The sequence below is a fragment of the Papio anubis genome, chromosome 15 (genome assembly GCF_008728515.1).
Source record: "Papio anubis isolate 15944 chromosome 15, Panubis1.0, whole genome shotgun sequence".
NCBI classification, from domain to species: domain Eukaryota; kingdom Metazoa; phylum Chordata; class Mammalia; order Primates; family Cercopithecidae; genus Papio; species Papio anubis.
In genome coordinates this window covers 21,583,333-21,603,745 of record NC_044990.1, presented here as the reverse complement: position 1 = coordinate 21,603,745, position 20,413 = coordinate 21,583,333, and the positions used below count along the sequence as shown (strand labels likewise).

The window sequence follows — 20,413 nt, the reverse complement described above, 5'->3', positions numbered from 1 at the left end:
ACAAAATCACAGATGGGAAAAAAGAAAATTCAAAGTAAAAGATAGACCAATGGATTTTAATATAAGAGACTTTGAAAGTTCATTGGCATGGTTTCAGGTTCCACAATGCAACTAATCTTTAAGAAACTACCACTTGTTGAGTTCTGGTTTAGCAGCAATGAAGAATATCTGCAATTATCTGAAAAGATGAATAAAATACTATTTCCTTTCCCAACTACTCATTTGTGTGAAGTCGTATTTTCTTCATACATTTAAACAAAACAATGTATCACAAGAGAATAAATGTAGAGGTTGATATAAGTATCAGGGTACTTTCTGTTAAGCCAGACATTAAAAGAGAGGTGCAAAAAGGTAAAACAATGTCACTTTACTCATTAGTCTTCACAAATTTTATTGTGGAAAAGACAAATTTTTATAAAGATTATGTTATCTATATTAATATGACAAGTTTAATATTTTTAAATGAATTAATAGGTAAATATATTTAAACTTTCTCAGTTTTAGGCCAACACAGTGGCTCATGCCTGTAATCCCAGCACTTTGAGAGGCCAATGCGGGAGGACTGCTTGAGTCCATGAGTTCGGGACCTGGGCAACACAGTGAGATTCCATCTCTACAAAGATAAAAATAAAAAATTAGCTGGGTATGTTGGCACACGCCTATTGTCCCAACTACTTGAGAGGCTGGGGTGAGACGATTGCTTGAGTCTGAGAAGCCGAGGCTGAAGTGAGCTGTGATCACACCACTGCACTCCAGCCTGGGCAATGGAACAAGACCCTGTCTCAATGAAAACAAAGAAAAAGAAAACAATTACTCAGTGTTAATTTCTATTATTGTAAATACTCACAGAATCCATATAAAGTCTTTTTTGGTATGAGACAAAAAAGTTTGAAAACTGTTGCTTTCATACAAAATGTAGGGCATTTAAAAATTTTACTTTGCATACAAACAGAAGGCCTGAAATCCAAATAACTATAAGTAATGTATTTAAGAAAACAGAGGAAAGACAGAAAAGATACATAAAATTATAGAGAATTTCACAGAGAATTGGATTTCATAAAAAAAGAATCAACTGGCAATTTTAGAAATGAAATTAAGAGCTTAATAGATAGTTAAGACAGCATAGAAGAAAGAACAATAAACTGGAAAAAACTAATAGTCCCAGTATTACTTGAGAAGTGGCCAAAGTAATATTTTATTTCAGACTGTAGTAAGTCAAGAAAGTATGCTGTAGTTTTTTCTGTTTTTTTTGTTTTGGTTTTTGAGATGGAGTCTCCCTCCGTCGTCTGTCACCTAGGCTGGAGTGTGGTGGAGCGATCTCAGCTCACTGCAAGCTCCACCTCCCAGGTTCACGTCATTCTCCTGCCTCAGCCTCCCGAGTAGCTGGGACTACAGGCACCCGCCACCACGCCCAGCTAATTTTGTTTGTATTTTTTTTGGTAGACACAGGGTTTCACCGTGTTAGCCAGGATGGTCTCGATCTCCTGACCTCGTGATCTGCCCACCTTGGCCTCCCAAAGTGCCAGGATTATAGGTGTGAGCCACCTCGCCCAGCCAGTATGCTGTATTCTTTGGACAGTCACTAAAGAAATTGTTTTGTTTTGTTTTCTCTGAGGCAGGGTTTCACTCTGTCACCTAGGTTGGAGTACAGTAGCATGATCATAGCTCACTGTAGCCTCCATCTCCCAGGCTTAAGCAATCCTCCCACCTCAGCTTTACAAGTAGCTGGGACAACTGGCATGTGCCACAATGTACAGATAATTTTTTAAAAATTTTACTAGAGAAAGGGTCTTGCTATGTTGCCCAGGCTGGTCTTGAATTCCACAGCCCAAGCAATCCTCTTGCCCAGGCCTCTCAAAATAAATTGTCTTTTAAAAAAATGTATCTATCAAGTTATTAAAGAAAAAATTATAAAATTGTAAAAAAACTGAACCAACTAAAAGTCAAGGAATAGAAAAAGGAATATAGGTGAGTCAAATAGAAAACCAAAAGTAACATGTTTTATACATAAATATATATACACACACACAACACACACACACACACACACAGCCAACATATATATGTGCGTGTGTATATGTATATATTCAAATACCAGTAACTACATTAAATGTAAAAGGACTAAATAGTTACATTAAAAGTCTAAAATTGTCACATTCAAAGAAAACTGCATGCTGCTTGGAAGAGACAAACCAAGAGACATACAAAAAGGCTGAAAATAAAAAGATGGAAAAAAGACATACCACGTAAACACTAACCAAAGGAAAGCTGGTACAGCTATACATATTTTCGATAAGGTAGGCTTTATGGCAAAAAGCACTACTATAAACAAAGAGAGATATTTAAAACAAGGGAGAAATCCATATGTAATATATAACAATCCTAAATCATTTGCCCCCAAAATCCTTTTCACTATAAACAAACAAAAATCTAAATGAAGAAACAGACAAATCCACAATCACTGTAGGAGGTTTTACCCCTATCTTAACAGATAATGGAGTAGGCAGACATGAAATAGTAAGAATAAAGAAGTTCTCAACATACAGTCAACAAACTTTATTCACATATCTAGAACACTGCATCGAGTAACTGCAGAATATACACTCTGTTCAAGTGATCACAAATTTTTCCCAAAATTGACCATATGCTAGATCACTGAAATCAGAGTATGTTCTCTTCCCAAATGGAATTAAGCTAGAAATCAATACTATAGAGATAACTACAAAATCCTCTATTGTTCAAAAATGAGGGAATGCATGTCAAATAACACACAGGTCAAAGAAAGAAATCACAATGAAAATTATAGTATTTTGAACTGAATGACAGCTGAAACCAGTGATCTGAATATTCATTTCAAAAAATTAGAAAAAGAACAGCAAATTAAACCCAAAGATAGTGGAAGGAATGAAATAACAATGATGCAAAAATTTATTTTATAAATAGAGATCAATAAAATAAGAGATGATATAAATAAATTACTAATATTGGGAATAAAAATGTGGCTTAACTCTGTAATTACAAACATTACCAAGGTAATAAGAAGATATTATGAACCGACTTGTAACAATAGACCTGAAATTTTAGGTGAAATGAACAAATTCCTAAGAAAAAAACCTAACAAAAACGATATTAGGGAGAAATGAAAGATGTGAAAGAAATGTGTATCTTTTAAATAAATTGAATTGGCCTGGTGCAGTGGCTCACACCTATAATCCCAGCACTTTGAGAGGCCAAGGCAGGCGGATCACTTGAGGTCAGGAGTTCATGACCAGCCTGGCCAACATGGTGAAATGCCATCTCAACTAAATCTACAAAAATTAGCCGGGCTTGGTGGCACACACCTGTAGACCCAGCTACTCGGGAGGCTGAGGCAGGACAATCACTTGAACTCAGGAGGTGGAGGTTGCAGTGAGCAGAGATCGTGCCACTGCACTCCAGCCTGGGCGACAGAGGAAGATTCCATCTCAAAAATTAAAAAATGAAGAAATAAAAATGAAATAAATAAATTGAATCAGTAATTTTAAACCTTCCCACAAAGAAGTCTCCAAGCCCAGATGGCTTCATTTGTGAACTCTTACAAATACTTAGAAATAAGATTAATGGGAGGCCAAGGCAGGTGGATCAGGAGGTTAGGAGATCGAGACCATCCTGGCTCACACAGTGAAACCCCGTCTCTACTAAAAATACAAAAACATTAGCCAGGCATGGTGGCGAGCGCCTGTAGTCCCAGCTACTCAGGAAGCTGTGGCAGGAGAATGGCGAGAACCCGGGAGGTGGAGCTTGCAGTGAGCCAAGACTGTGCCACTGCACTCCAGCCTGGGCGACAGAGCAAGACTCCATATCAAAAAAAAAAAAAAGAAATAACACTAATCTTACACGAATACTCAGAAAGTAAAGAATGCTACCCAATTTCTTTTAAGAGGCCAGAGTTTCTTGATAACAATATTTATCAACTTTCAAAAAAGGGCAAAATAAACAGTTAATTTTTTTCATAAACAGAGGCAAACTTTTCCCCTTTAATTTATGCCCTGTATAGGAAATCTTTGCCTAAGTCTGTGTTTTTTTTAATATGGAAGTTTGTTTTACCTTTCATATTTAGGTTTGTTAAATTAAATAAGCAGGATGTCATTAGCCTGGGGCTGTCTCTGTGTCTCTGTACTTAGTTCCTACATAATGAACTACAACCTAACTTAGTGCTTACACAAACTGAAACCCAACTTAGAAGTATAACACACACACAGTTTCAGCTGATCACAAGCAGCCAACTCATCACACCATGCTCAAACAAGGTAAATGCTTCACCATACCATGTCCATGCCAAATAAGGCAGATGCCTAGCTGAAGCCAATCAGGTGATTCTCCGCTTTGCTTTTGTATCTGGCCTATGAAAGCTTGCTGCTCATGCTGTTAAGGGAGTCCTCTGAACCTCTTCTGGTTCTGAGTGCTGCCCAATTCATGAATCGTTCCTTGCTCAAATAAACTCGGCTAAATTTGTCTGAAGTTTTTCTTTTAACAGGTTATAATCCATTAAGAATTAATTTTGCATATGGCATCACAGGATTCATTTTTCCCATATGCATATATGGACAGATTGGTGTCACTGCCTTGACTAATGTTAAGACACCACCAGTTTTACCCACCAATATTTTTACACCATCAGAGCAAAGGTTGGCAAAGTGAAAAAGGAATACAGTTACGATTTGTGCACTTTTCTGCCCATATATTATACTTCAATAAAAAGTATACTTAAAAATTTAAAAAGTGGAGTTTGAGGATGAAAGAAAAACGACCTCTTAAAAAGTATACTGAATTGTATCACTCTAGTGCTTAAAAGCTAACAGTAACTTCCCTTTGCATTTAGAACAAAGTTGAAATCTTATATGGAACTTACAGTATTTCATTATCATAATACATATCTAGTTTTAAAAATCTGGTTACCACTTTACCTCATGCTATCTTTCCTCTTGCCTATTATATTCCTATCACACTAATTTTCCTTCAGGTCTTTCAGCACACTAAATTCTTTCCTCCCTCAGAGGCTTTGCACGTTAAGCCCCTTTACTTTCTTTACCACTTTTCACACAGCTAGCTCTTTCTCATCCTAAGTCTCCTCACAGAGGTTTTCCCAGTCATCCTATGTAAAGTTGCCTCTCTCCTACATTTTATATCTTAGCTCATACTTTTTATTGCCTTGCTACAACTTGAAATAGGTTTACTTATTTTTTTGTCTGCTCCTCCATTAGAATGCATGCTGCCATGGGGACAGAGATCTAATTGTCTTGTTGAAGTTGTCTTAAGATTTAGCACAATGCCTGCCACATAGTAGGTGCTAAATAAATAATTTTTGAATAAATGGAAGATTAGTGTCAGGTTGTTTCCTGTCAATCTAATCTAAGAAATTATTTAATATATTAGTTATCACTCCCAATTCTGTTTTACCTACCGATTGTTTGCCTTGTTTTTATCTATTTGTTTATTCATTTACTCACCAAAAAAAATTATGAATTTAGAGTTTATGATGTGTCAGCCATAAGTTATGAAGAATAAGCTATGTTCTTTACTTTTAAGGATCTCAGCATTTATCAAGGAAAATCAATGCATGATTAAAACCAAATTATCTCTTCACCAAAAAAATTAGTTAACACAAAGGTTTAAACCTAAAATGTTGAAATGAAGGGAAAAGATGAACGCTCCAAAACAAAGAGTCTATGAAATCTATCAAAAAAAAAAAAAAAAAACAAGCTCATTAGGCATCGCCATTTCTTAGTGAATCCATGTTGACTCTTGGTGATCACCTCTTTCTTTTTCTAAATATTTAGAACACGTTTTTAATGTAATGTACTGTAAGAAATTATAATATATTATTACCAGGACTTCAAACAAAAATTAGCTTCTTTTACAATGAGAGTAATTAGAGAAAATCCATTCAACAGCATAATTACTTTGACTTGTTTTTAATCCCAATATTTAATTTAATTTTGACTTAAACACTCTAATAAGGAAGTGTGAGAATACTGTGTGTTTATTGAAAGGCGTATGAGTGGGAAAAGGTTGAGAATCTCCCCACTGCAGGCAGACAGATTTCATCTAAATACAAGAAAGAACTTTCTAGTAGTTAGAGCTGTTCACCAGTAGAGCAAGTTGCCTTGTGAACAGGAAGCTCTTAATCACTAAAAGTCTTGAAGGAGAGCTAATAGGACATTTTCCCCGGGACAGAGCAGAAAGTCCAGATTTAGGAGGCAGCATTGATTAGATCAGCGCCTCTCAAGCTACAGCAAAGGAGTACTTTTTAAATGTTTTAAACATTTCCAATCTGTAGTGGACCGATACTTTTACACAGTAGGAAAGTATCACACATTTGGGTATCATGGTGATGTTATAAAGCTTTCTAAATGTTTACTTCTGATTTCTGTTTTTAACTTGCACAAACTGGCCTGGCAAGAATAGGCAAAATACACATTGATTAAGACCGCATTAGACAGCCTGTAAGAAATCTCTGAGCAATCTGTCCTCTCCCCTTCTATATTCACTACGCGTTACTGTAAAACCACTCATTTCATAACCACCAACCTCTTTCTTCATCAATTTAAGAAAAGCAGTCTAAAAGATATTAGCCTTGAAAGCATTAGATCAAGGACCTGAGATGTTTTTACTACATCAATTTTTTATCTCATTACATTGAAAAAGAAAAATTTCTTTTTTACCAAAATACATCTGAATGCTTATTTAAAACTAATTACAAAGATTTATTTTCAGCCATTTCCCACACCTAATTTTCTGGTGTCACTTTCTTTGCACAGCTGATAATGAAATGTGTAACAAATTATAGTCGGTCACACATGTGAAATTCCAAACTTGTCCTATCAGCTGGTAGCAAAACCAACCAAAAAGTTACTTGGGGGTGGGGTGGGGAAACATATTCATGAATTCAGAAGCACTAGAAATGAGATTTAAGTATTTCCAACTACCTATAATACCTAGTGGTGACCTGGCCCAAGTAAGTATGTTGAAGGATTCTAAGAAGAAGAAACAAAATTAAGAGCTGCCCATTCTCATACTTCCCCAAATACTCTTGGATTTCTCTTTCCAAAGGCAATGAGGCATTTTTGAAAATCTGTTGTCTTCCCATTGAAAACAAACCAATCTTCCTTCTCAAAAGATAATTTTCAGGTTTATGAGCTATCATCTCCCAGCTCCATCAAAGACAGAAGTTCCAACATTCCTATCACACTACACTTCTGCTAGAGCAGGAGTTCCTAACTGTGACTATATGGATGGGTTTTAGGAAGTGCATGAACTTTCTGAAACTCCAAATGTTTTTAAATTTTGGGTGAATGAGCAGTTATATGGAAAAAAGGTCTACAGTTGTCAATATATTCTTAAGAGGGTACAACAATCCAAAAAAAAAAAAAGCATTTTTCTCATGTTAAAAATCTGATCTGAACAGAAACATAGGGTACAGCCTCTGCATTAATTGAACAGGCATAAAAGGTTATTAAATAATGCAAATAAAAATGACTTTAGAAATAAAACTCATATTTGGAGTTAAAGGAGTATTTGAGGCCACAATGCTGGCTAGAAGGTAGAAGCCAAAGAAAAATGCTGACCTCTCGCTCCCAAGTCCATTCTTTCACACCCAGCTACCCACACAGGGCCAGACTAAAGGATATTAGTAAGCCCACTACAGTCAACAATCCCACCTCGAATAAATATACCATCTCAAAATAAATCAAGTAATTCTTTAAATACTACTGGCTCATAAGATAGACAAACATTTTCTTTTTTACTAGAATTATCTAAAAATACATATTGTTAGATACATTTTAGAACTTGGTTCCTTGCCAGCGGGCACAATCAACAACTTGTCAATCATCGGAAAGACAGACAGGAGTGCTTGACCCTACTGCAATCAATCAGAGAAGGGTATTCACTTGTCCTGGAAGGAACAGGGACTGTTTAGGAAACAGAGGGCTTCAAGGAGGCACTTCAACACATTTCTTTCTTAGCCAATTACTCCAAAAGCCCACAATGCAAAGTAAATTAGCCGAGTGAATCTTTCAGTAACTGTTGAAACTGTTTAGAAATTTTTAGCAAAACCTCTTTTCAAAGTTTATTCTCATGTTTATTCACACTAAAGAACAGTAAGTGCAAAAACCAACAGAGATGATGCTCAGCGAAAAGGATTTTTATGGTAAGTAATTAAGTGAGAAAGCTGAAAAGGAATGCCTTATTTTGGTATTGGTTAGGATGGAGAGTAATCCAAAATTTGTTTTTAATTTTTTTTTGAAATAATTAGAAAACTGAAAGTCTGTAAATAAGAATCCAAGAAACCCTTCACTCTCCTCCCCCACCCCCCTTTGACTTCTGAAATACAGTGTAACTTTCTACCATCTGTTATTTTAAAGCAGAAACAGCAATGAACATATGGGCTTTCTCTCTCAAGCAGCTGTAGTGTAGTTAAAGTTATAATAATTGTCTTTCTGTAAGATAAATTTACATTAAAAACCTGGCCAGTTAAAAACAAATGGCTCGGCCTCAGAGTCTTCCAGAATAAAATTAAGAAATTCAGAATCATCTATGACATATTACATTCACAGATTTGGAGGAAATCCTCTAACTCTTGTGCTTTTACATTTAAGGTTAAATAAATATAACTTGTTATGCCCAAATCATTTCATAACTCATGTTTTTGATTTTTCTTGATCAAAATGGTAGGTGCATCACATGGGTTCGGGAAGTCATATATAAAAACCAGCAACTAAGTTCTTGAAAGCAGATAATATAAATCTACTTGTGTGAATCACTCCAATCTAAATGCTCTTCTATGAGAAAAAAAAATCACAATACATGTGGCACACAAACTTCCATCTCAACTACATCATTTATAATGACTTTAAGTAATCGGAAAGGAATTCACAGCATATTTTGATATACTTGTTATGAAAAACAGGAATTCTACTTACCTTTATCTGGGTGATTCAAAATCATCATTCTCTTATGAGCTGTTCTAATCCTAGCCTTGCCAGCAGATGGGCTGTAAAAAGAAATTAAAGTGCTTATAATAAATAGTGACAAATACAGATTATAAATTAACGGTTTATATGGGTTTCAAGAAACTAAAACTTAATGAGAATTTCACCATCTTGTGGACAAATATGAAATTACAGCTTTCCACTTAATTCTACTAACCATCAAAATAAATCATTGATTCAATGTTACATGTGTTTTTCTTCAGTCCTTTGTAATGCCAGTCCTTATTCTCAATTTATAAAACAAAACAATATATAGGTTAGGGGAGTCAGCATCTGCAGACAACACTGTAAGTTTGAAAACTTATGCTTCTAAGTTATTTGGGGTGAAGGCAGTATATATGGTGTAGCAGAAAAGTATTTGGATTCCAGAGGTACACTGCTGGACTTTCCCCATGCCCCTACCCCCTGAGAAGGAGTCTTGCTCTGTCACCCAGGCTGGAGTGCAGTTGCATGATCTCAGCTCACTGCAACCTCCGCCTCCCGGGTTCAAGCAATTCTCCTGCCTCAGCCTCCCGAGTAGCTGAGATTACAGATGCGCACCACTCCACCCGGCTAATTTTTGTATTTTAGTAGAGATGGGGTTTCATCATGTTGTCCAAGCTAGTCTCGAACTCCTGACCTCGTGATCTGCGCAACTCGGCCTCCCAAAGTGCTAGATTAAAGGTGTGAGCCACCATGCCTGGCCCACTGCTGGATTTTAATCCCAGCATTGATATTCAAGATTGGGTAAACTTGATCAAATTTTTATCCTCCTGGTGCTTCAGTTTCCTCACTGTAAAACAGGGCTAGAGCAACTACAAGGATTAAATGAGTTAATGCCTACGAAGTGTTAAAACAGTACCTGGAATGTAGCAAGTGCTTCATTATAGTTATCTTTTATCTTTACAAAGGATCTCAAAACTCTTTATATCTCATAGTTGTTTAGCTTTGTGGGAAAAAAAACCCATGGGAAAAGCTTGGCTGTTAAAGCCTATGCAGTACACAAAAATTAAAGTAGATAATTAAATAATCCTAAAATTATCTGGGTAGAACCCAATTTATCCAGTATTGGAAATGTTGCTCATTAGTACATTTTCTAGGCAAGGAAAAAAAATTAACACTAACAACAACAAAATCCTACTACTGCTACTTAATAGCTATACTATCTTGTTTAAGCTACTTAACTTTTCTGAGTCTCAAATGGGGGATAATAATAGTTGACTTAAAGCACCAGGCAATTATTGTAAAGCTCAAAATAATTTAATTTGCATGGATGAACCACAACATAATAGTTAAAAGCATGTACAGATTCTACTATTTATTAGCTGTGAAAGTTTGTCTTGCTTAAACTCAGTTGCAATTTTCTCACATGTAGCATACATGTAATAAAACCTACTACCTCCCAGGTTTATTTTAAAGATAAATTAGATAATATAAGTAAAAAGATTAACATAACCTAGCACACATGAAAATAAAGGATGCTTATGAGAATGTATTAGATATCTCCTGTGTTTGGAAAATAAAGTGTGAATAACCTAATTTCACATTTCTTGGATGGCTTGCAGCATTGTCACTACCACCGATTAAACTCTCAAGGTCTGCAGATGTTTGCTTGTCCTCCTACTAAATAGACCTAGAATGTTATTCGTTTAAGTTCCATTTTGAACAGTGCCTCCCCCACGCTATCACTGGTCAATCCTTGATTCTGCTATTGTTCTAGTCTTTGGAAGTTCCTTGCTAGTTACTTGCTACCTCTAATCCGTGGGTAAGTGACAGATCACCAAGCACATTAAAATGCACTATGAATTGCTGAGTAAGCACATAACATAGTCTTCCATGAGTAAAATGAATTAAATATTTTCCTAGAAGGACTTAAGAGTATTCCTTTTGGCTGTTTACCTACATCTTTCAGGCAGCATTCTAAACTTACTTTTTGGCTTGTGGGTATCTCCCAGATAGACAATTAAACATTGTCTGGTTAAAAGACTACTAAATTTTGAGAAAGTAACTGTTAAACATCATACCAGATGTATGAACACTATACTGTTTAACTGTCTATTAAGAAATAAAAAACATATTACATTGAAATATTACAGTTCAATGATTTCGAGTTCTGTGGCTCATCTACATTTATCACCTCCTTTTTTTTTTTGCTACACAGGTGCTCTGTAGCACGTCTTGCCTTTATTACTCATGTTTTCTAGCTGTTCTGTATGTATTTGGCATGTCATGTTAGGTAGATTCTAAATAACTTTAGGGCTGAAGCTATGATTTGTTTCTTAAAACAGAACTTAGGATTGCATATAATGCAGGTGCTTATTAATGCATTTTACATCACCCTCCAAAAATGACTATAAAAGGTAAACTCCTTAAAAGAACAAATACTCCATATTAGTAAATACTAATATTATAAAGAATTACTATGCAAATAATTTTAAAGTAAAAAAGGGGGAGCTTTAAAAACCTTATTTCATAAAGCTCATTACCAGGTAGCCCTCTAAATAACGAAGATCAAAGTTCAGTAAAACCAAAATTTCATATACACAACACACACATACACACATATATGTCTCTGTCAAATTTCCTTGATAATCAAGTACAACGCTATGAAAATCAGTCCACATGGTTTTGTACACAAAATTCCATAAAGTATTATGCATACTGAGGTACACCAACCACTGAACTAAAGTAAACACAAGGAAGGAAAGTTCATATGCATAAGTATGGCATTCAAAACACTATGCCTTTAAGATAATAATGATCAGACTCCTAATGGTGAGCTCTGGAAATGAGACCTATTCTGCTTTGCTGGCAGTGTTTATTTCCTTTTAGTTATTATTATATTAAGTCTCTTGGACCTTAATACATTTTAATATTAATACATGCTTGTTGTTGTAAAGATTAAACAACATGAGAGAGGCCTAGTTTTTAAGTTTAGTATAAAAATTAAATGTAGCTATGATGATATACCTCCAGTATACACAACTTCATTATGAAGCTGAAAATTTAACTTTAAATATGATGTTACCCAGACCAGAGATTTCAAACGGCTCCCTAGAATGCACCTGGCTGGCAGTGGGGATATGTGGAGTGGTGTTCTTGGACCTTGTGGCAAATGGAGCAGTTTTGGTTTCGTCTTTTTTTCTTCACTACTGAGCTTTTGAGTAACATATAGTGATATGGTTTGGCTCTGTCTCCACCCAAATCTCATCTTGAATTATAACTCCGATAATCCCTGCATGTCATGGGAGGGGAACTGGTGGGAGGTAACCGAATGGCGGCGGCTGGTTTTTCCTGTGCTGTTCTCGTGATAGTGACTAAGTCGCACGAGATCTGATGATTTTATAAAGGGCAATTCCCCTGCACACGCTCTCTTGCCTGCTGCCACTATGTAAGATGTGCCTTTGCTCCTCCTTGCCTTCTGCCATAACTGAGGCCTCCCCAGCTATGTGGAACTATGAGTCCATTAAACCTCTTTTTCCTTATAAATTACCCAGTCTTGGGTATTTCTTCATAGCAGTGTGAGAATGGACTAATATAGTTTATACAAACAGAGTTCCACAAAAGTTTTTAGAAAGCTTAGAAATCATAAATGCGCTGGGCGTGGTGGCTTACGCCTGTAATCCCAGCACTTTGGGAGGCCGAGGCGGGTGGATCACAAGGTCAGGAAATGGAGACCATCCTGCTAATATGAAACCCTGTCTCTACTAAAAATACAAAAAATTAGCAGCAGTGGCGTGCGCCTGTAGTCCCAGCTACTTGGGAGGCTGAGGTAGGAGAATGGCGTGAACCCGGGAGACGGAGCTTGCAGTGAGTGGACATCGTGCCACTGCACCCCAGCCTGGGCGACAGAGCAAGACTCCGTCTTGGAAAAAAAACAAAACATAAATGTGCATCATTTCAGACAATATACAATGTTGTTGATAGGTTCTTAAAAACTGTGATTTTAAGCAAAATAATGTATGGCAGGTCCCTGAATAATGTCATTTCCTTCAACATCCTTTCTTTATAACATTGATGAAAAAAAAAATTGGTTTCATTATAGTCATTTTGTTTAAAGTCACAGTTTACAAGAACCCATGGGTAATATTAAGTGAGGACTTACTATACCAGGTGGAAAAACAATTTTCCTGGGCAGCTTTGTAAAATAATTCAGGCTTTTTGTTATAGACATCAGTTATAGTACAGGACACTACTCTCTTGCAAGGAAAAACATAAGGCAAAGACTCAAATATGCATTTCAATAAACAATTCTCATTATATGTAATATGTCAGAATGTACAGAATCATCTAGTACACACAGAGCATTTTGCAAATAGGTTACCCAAAGGATCAGCTCCGTTTCACCTTCACCTGCCTGTTACAGAGTCTACTTAGCTGAGAATCAAGGATCACAGAAAATGGAACCATAGCAATATACTCGCATCTTAAATCATCTTGTCGTAATCAACACTGCCTGACTGAAAAGAAAGGGCTAGATGAAAGCAGATAAGTTTTATTTACCTTTCCACTTAATGTGTTAGGGCAAATGTCTAGCTTCTGCATTCGTGACAGACATAGAAAGAAACAGGAGCCAAATTTTTTTCAGCACCTGATATTTGGTAGGTATTATATACAAAGGTATCATCATATCATTCTTATATTGTTCCAACAAGGCAGAATATTATTAATCTCAATTCAAAAATGAAGAAGTCAAAGTATAGAAAAGCTAAAAACAAAACAAAACAAAAATGCTTGACCAAGATCATACAGGGCAATGCCTAAGCGACAGAATCCGGGGAAGAATCTGCTTTGCTTGGCTGACATTTATTGAGTAGTTAGTAAGTACCATGTGTTGCAGACACATGTTCACTGTGGCACTATTTACAATAGCAAAGATAAGGAATCAACCTAAATGCCCATCAGTGGTAGACAGGATAAAGAAAATGTGGTACATATAAACCACGGAATACTATGCAGCCACAACAAATAATGAGATCATGGGCTCTGCAGGAACATGGGTGAACTGGAGGCCATTATCCTCAGCAAACTAATGCAGACACAGAAAACCAAATATCACATGTTCTCACTTATATGTGGGAGCTAAATAGTAAGAGGGGAAAAACAGACACGGAGGCTTACCTGAGGGTGGAGGGTGGGAGGTGAGAGAGGAGCAGAAAAAGTAACTATTGGGTACTAGGCTTAGTACTTGGGTGACAAAATAATCTATACAACAAACCCGTGACATGAGTTTATCTTTATAATAAACCTGCACATGTAACCCTGAACCTAAAAGTTTAAAAAGAAAAAAACAAACTTCCAAAAAAAGAAGTTCACATATATTATATAATTTAATCTTCACGGCAACCTCATGTAGTTAAAACTAACCTATTATCTCTATTTTTCAGATGATGAAACTGGGGTCACCCATTTAGCAGGTGGTAAACTGGTATTTGCACCCAGATCTACTTGATATCACCAGAGTCCGTGGTCCTAATCACTGAATCTTCCAAGTGAATTTTATATAGCTTTCAGTTCTATGGGATAAAACTTTATAAACATATCTTAAGAGAGTGTAAAAATATAGGCAATTCCTGTCTGTCCTAACAACATAAGTGCCCTGCATAATATTAAAGGATATCCTCAAAAACCTTTGTACTTGGTTTTATAATGTGTTTCATACTCAGATTTCAAGATCATTAACAGGGTATTTTGGGAGGCCAATAAAAGTTCAGGAAAAATAACGATGCCATTCTGAATGATACTAAGCAAGAAATAGTTGGCAGTATAGCTAACTTCCTAATCTGACTTTCATGTTTAAAATGATTTTCTATTTTCTATTGTCTGATAAGGAGAGATCTCATCTCTTCTTAGATGAGATCTCTTAAATAAAGCACCAAGCTAAACTGGGTTCCTCCTCCCAACTCTTTCGTTTTTTCTGCTTCGTCATAAAAAATATAAAATGTTTTGGCTTTTTAAAAAAATCTTTAAATTTTAAAAAATTTACAAGATATCAAAAATGTTTTGTCAATATAGGACTTTATTATCTAATTTGCTTAATTGTGTTGATTATATCATCAGAAGATTTGTTGTACCTGACATACTGTAACCAATTCCCACAAAAACTTGAGAGTAGGCTCTAAGGGAATATATGGTAAACAAATGAATATCGTAGGGGAAAATATTCTTAACATTAAATGTTAAATGATATCACACAGCAATCATATATCATTAATTTTCTCTCATATTGTCCAAAGTTAGACAATAAAAGGATACTAAGGTGAAACAAGTACAATAAATATGCTTGATGTCACAATACAGAAGCAGAAAAGAACTATGAAACATATCCTGCATTATAATTTTTAAAAATGATACATATCAAATTATAAAACTGAGTCCAGAGAGAATGTCACAAAAAGGGATATTTTGATTAACTGAAACATTAGTATTCAATTATAGATCCTTGTTAAAGAATAAAGGAACTTCACAACTTTGCCTGTTTTTTTGTTTTGTTTTGTTTTTTTAGGGGAGTGGGATACTTTTAGATTTGAGGCTTTAAAATGTAAAAATTTGGTATTTTTTCCTCTGCTGCCTACTCTTAATTTTAAATATTAAGTATAACCTTATTGTAACGTTTTCTCTTTTTTAAAGATAAGCTTGGTCACAGAACAAAACAATACTTATGCTGCACACCTACCTTACACCTAAAATAAGACCAGCTTCTCGCCTACTCATTTTCTGTTCAAATCCTCCTTTATAGTAGAATGAAAAGCTCTGTATAGGAAAGAAAGAGCAAGAAATCATTAGTTACACATATGAGGTGGCATGACCTTAATCTCATCGTGTAGCTGCAGTGAGAGTAATGCATTTTACTAGAAGTCAACTCAAAATTATGGGCAGGGGGGAAGCACCAAACAATGAAACTTCTCAAGAAATTTTGACCAATAGGAAGTCTTAAAAAATGTTAACTTTTTTTCACTTTAAAACAGATTAATTTTTCTACACCAAGATATAACAGGAAGAACAAAAGAGATTGGTAGAAGCAAAATGCTTGAACTTTTTCTAAGCTCTGTAGTACTTTTCTCATTGGATAACCTTGATCAAGTCATTTAATGTTGATATGGCAGACATTGTTTAGCCTTTTACACTAGCCAACAGAGAATGGGGAGGAACTGATGAAGTGGGGAGTATGTCACACTAGCAGACAGGCAAGCCAAGAGAGACTGGGAAGCTGGACTGAAAGGTTTCAATGCTCCTGGAGAGGTGTGAACAAGGAGAAGAGGAGGATTCAAGATGTAATGGGAACCAGATTGTGGAGGGCCTTGTAAACAATGGAAGGAATTTAGAATTTTAAGTGGGAGAAGCCAGAGCACTGGAGTAACAATCTAACTTCGATTTAATCTAACTGCCATGTAAACAATAGAAAGGTGCAAGCAGCAGACCAGTTCAGAAAACATAACAATAATCCAGACAATATATGATGATGGTATGAACTAAGGTGGTAGCAGAGCAGGTGATAAAAACGGTTAGATTCTGGATGCATATTGAAAACAGAACTAACATTTGCTTGATGGATTGAATTTGGGAGATGAGTAAAAGAAAAATTAAGAATGATGTTGAGGACACTGTTATGTGTTCACCAGATCCCCCATCAGGAGTGAAGGACTTACTCCCCAGACACTGGGGCTGTGGCTGGCTGATAGCTCCCAGCTGTCAGACACTTTAGGAATTGCCTTGCCTAAAGGAAGTCAAGCTCATCCCACTTTGCAGGGCAGCCTGTATCTACTGACTGGTTGACATGGGATAGAAACACTGTAGTTCTCTAGGGTTCAGTCCTTGGACTTCTTATATATACTCACTTCCTGGGTAATGTCATTTAATCCTATGACCCCTCGCCCCAACTTGGGATAACTACAATGGTCATCCTTCCTTAGAGGTTATTGTGAGATTGGCTTGAGGCTTTTGGTAGGACTGCACTGAAGCCTAGCTTATCCTTCCCTTTCTTTCTGGAGTTGTTTATGCTAAGAGCACTCTTTAATAAAGGTATAGCTTGCTAATCTTTATCTCACTCTGCTTTCAAGAAAACCCAAGCTGTGCAAATGACTTCAAGGTTTCTGGCCTAAACTGTCAAACTGTCATTTAATGACTTAGGAAAGGAGCAGCTGTTTATTTGTTGTGAATAACAGACATGAGGAGAATGATTTCGGATATATTAAGTTTGAAATGTCTTAAATATCCAAGTGGAGAATGTGTGACTTAACATCAGACTTAACATTTGTGAGTCATTAGTGGACAGACAGCATTTAAAGCCATGAGACTGAATGAGATGGTTTAAAAATTAGAAGTCCAAGGAGTGTTCCCTAAAGACTGCTACACTTAGTGATACAGAAACGGAGAGGAATCAGTAAAGGAGGCTGAGAAGGCCTAGCAGTAAAGGAGGAAAATAACTACAAGTCAAGAGTGAGGAAACTAAAAATGGTTTCAAAGTTTCTGATAGGTAAGGAAAAACGAGAGCCAAGAACTGACTTCTGGATTTAGCAAAGAGGACATCAAAAACTGAGAAGAGCTGCAGACAGTGAGGTGAGCGTACGATTAGTGTGTTTAAGACAGAATGGGAAGAGAGGAATGGAGACAGCAAGTAAAGACACTATTTTCAGTAGCGCTAAACAGAGAAACAGGATGTACAAACTCAGCTTTTAGGAGGACACATACACATATATGATTACAGGCATATGTGTTTCTAAGCATGAAATCATTTCCTTACAAAGTAGGGAAAAATAGGTATGCTTACATGAAATAAAATCTGAAAGCATATAAATAACTTTAAAGTTTTTTTAGCTGGTGGGATTATAATTTTTTTTCTTTTTTTCAACTTCTAAATTTTCAACAATGAGCACGTGCTATTTATACAATTAAAGAAAAAGAAGCCTACTAAAAGAAACCAAGGAAATGACTAGAGCTTTAAAAATGGGTTGTAGGGAGTCAGATCTGGTCATTTATATAAGCTATACTCTTTGAACAGCTTGTTATAAATTTCTACTTGGTAATAAATAATTCCTGGCAATTAATTCATTCAATAAACACTTCAGCAACTGCTGTGTACCAGGCACTTTTCAAATGAGAATCAAGGTCTGTCCTTCATCACACAGATGCTAATCTATCAATGAATCAATACTGTGAGAATATAATGTATTATCCAAGTTTCAAGTAATTTATAATCAGTAAAAAGACAAATAGTCCCCCACCCCTGACACAAGTTTTGAGGAGAGGAAGGATACCAAATTGGGTTAAGTACACATACTAACCTGAACAAATTTTATATCTTTCTAAACATACACAGAGAGTATGTACATATATAAAGAGAGATATAGAGAGAAATATAGATACAGATACAAATGGAAAGAAGTAAGGCGGCCAACTGTGGTGCCTCACGCCTGTAATCCCAGCACTTTGGGAGGCTGAGGTGGGCGGACCACCTCAGGTCAGGAGTTAGAGACCAGCCTGGCCAACTTCGCCTCTACTAAAGATACAAAAATTAGCTGGGTGTGGTGGTGCACGCCTGTAATCCCAGCTATTCTGGAGGCTGAGGCAGGAGAATCGCTTGAACCTGGGAGGGCAGTGAGTTGTGAGTGCACCACTGCACTCCAGCCTGGGCAATGGAGACAGACTGTCTCAAAAAACGAGGGACTTAGAGGAATAGGGGCTGGTTTTAAGGTTTCTTTCAGGAAACCAAAATTTGAACTCGATGCATACCTTACTCCCTAAATTAAAGGTAATTAGTTGATTTAGTCATAACAAAATAGAAGTATCACCAAATATTTGTTCTTACTTTTGTTTTTAAATCATGCCTGAACTAATACATAGAGTAATTATTCAGGAAAAAAATATTTCAATGAGTCTTTATTTACCTTGGGGAGCTCTAAAATTTGGAGCCAGCATAATAAAAAAGATAAATTTATCATGTTTCATTAACTGTCATTCCCACTATAGTCACAAAGCTCATTAACCTTAAAAGCAGGTATTGGTATCTGAGTAATTTTTTCACTTTCAGTTTTGCCCAGGTAGACATAGAGTTTCAGAAAAGGCTACCTAAAATCTAGTGGCAGGAAGAAGTTCATATGAACACTGATTTTATTACGAGTAAGTCAATCTGTATATACATATAATCAACACAACCCTTCCAAAAGAACTAGACCATTTTAAGAACAGAGACTTAACATTTAGGGCTGTGTGCAGAAAAGTATACAAAGAGAAAACAAAAAATTGCTATGTTACTCACTACTAAAATACATTCAGCCCTCAGTATCTGTGGGTGACTGGTTCCAGGACCACTCATACTAAAATCTGCACATACTCAGGCACCACGGTCAGCCCTATAGAAACCACAGATACAAAAACATGGCCTCAGTGTAGGTGGGTCTTACATCCCATGAATACTACATTTTTGATCTACATTTCATTGCAGACGTGGAGGGCTCATTGAGTTTATTTGTTAAAATCATGATTAAGTGGACCTGTGCAGTTCAAACCCAGGTTGTTCACGGGTCAACTGTATTTACACATTTCTTCAGAGAAAATCATGCTTCTTAAACTTCTAGAAATTTTAGGCCTTATAATATATAACTTTAAATAGAACAAAACTGTTATCACAGTATTTTAATCTATTGTTATGTCTGAATTAATATCTATGCATGAGCAAGTACAAAATTGTAACTCTATACTCCTCTCCACTAATAAAACTGAAAGGTCCTTTTAAGCTTGAAAAGAATATACCCATATTGCATTATATTAGGACTTACAGATATGAGCCACTGCAGAACCATTTTCTGACAACACTGTGGTAGGTCAAAGAAAATGTTTAGATCCAAAAAATGAGATGACTATAAGGAACAAGTATACCATCAAATAGACGGAGTCAATCGTCCTTTTTTCTAAAAACAGAAACACATCCTGGACCTTACAAATGATTATTTTGTACTATCCCATTCATAAACTATTGTATATATAAACAACAAAAATCAAAACCATTTTCCTTCTCAAATTAGCACTAAATGCCATAGTGCCATGTTAGATTATTTTGTGTCTCCTTTACTAAGTTAAACCAAAGTCTTCATTAGCTAATTCATTCATTCAATAGCTTGAAACACAAAAGTCCTCCAGGCAACTAGAGAAGAACTGGATCATCCCACAGTTTTAAAAGAATACATTTATCATAAGCTATAAACTTTATTACATACAATAATCTATTTGATATATAAAGCTAACGAAGGATGATTTTAATTAGATTTTTCCATAAATTTCACTTGACCATAAAACAAAATAAATGCAATTTAGAAAATAATATTCAAATAAAAGGACAGATTCACAAACAGAAAATTAAAAGCCTCAAAAACAAAGATGAAGGATGGGTTTTCTCCCCCAGA

The 20,413-nt window shown here is 35.9% G+C and overlaps 1 protein-coding gene across 2 annotated transcripts in view; it reads right to left on the bottom strand.

The window, feature by feature from the left end:
* Positions 1-20,413, bottom strand: part of DNAJC15 (DnaJ heat shock protein family (Hsp40) member C15) — a 163,152-nt gene that overhangs the window by 16,967 nt on the left and 125,772 nt on the right. For both annotated transcript variants that reach the window (XR_001896804.3, XM_003913822.5), the window contains exons 4-5: positions 15,688-15,764; positions 8,964-9,034 (exon numbers count right to left, since the gene is read on the bottom strand). Coding sequence is in view for 1 of the 2 variants with exons in the window: in XM_003913822.5 (XP_003913871.2) it covers positions 8,964-9,034; positions 15,688-15,764 (148 nt within the window). In the remaining variant the exon portion in view is untranslated. The remainder of the gene's footprint in view (positions 1-8,963; positions 9,035-15,687; positions 15,765-20,413) is intronic.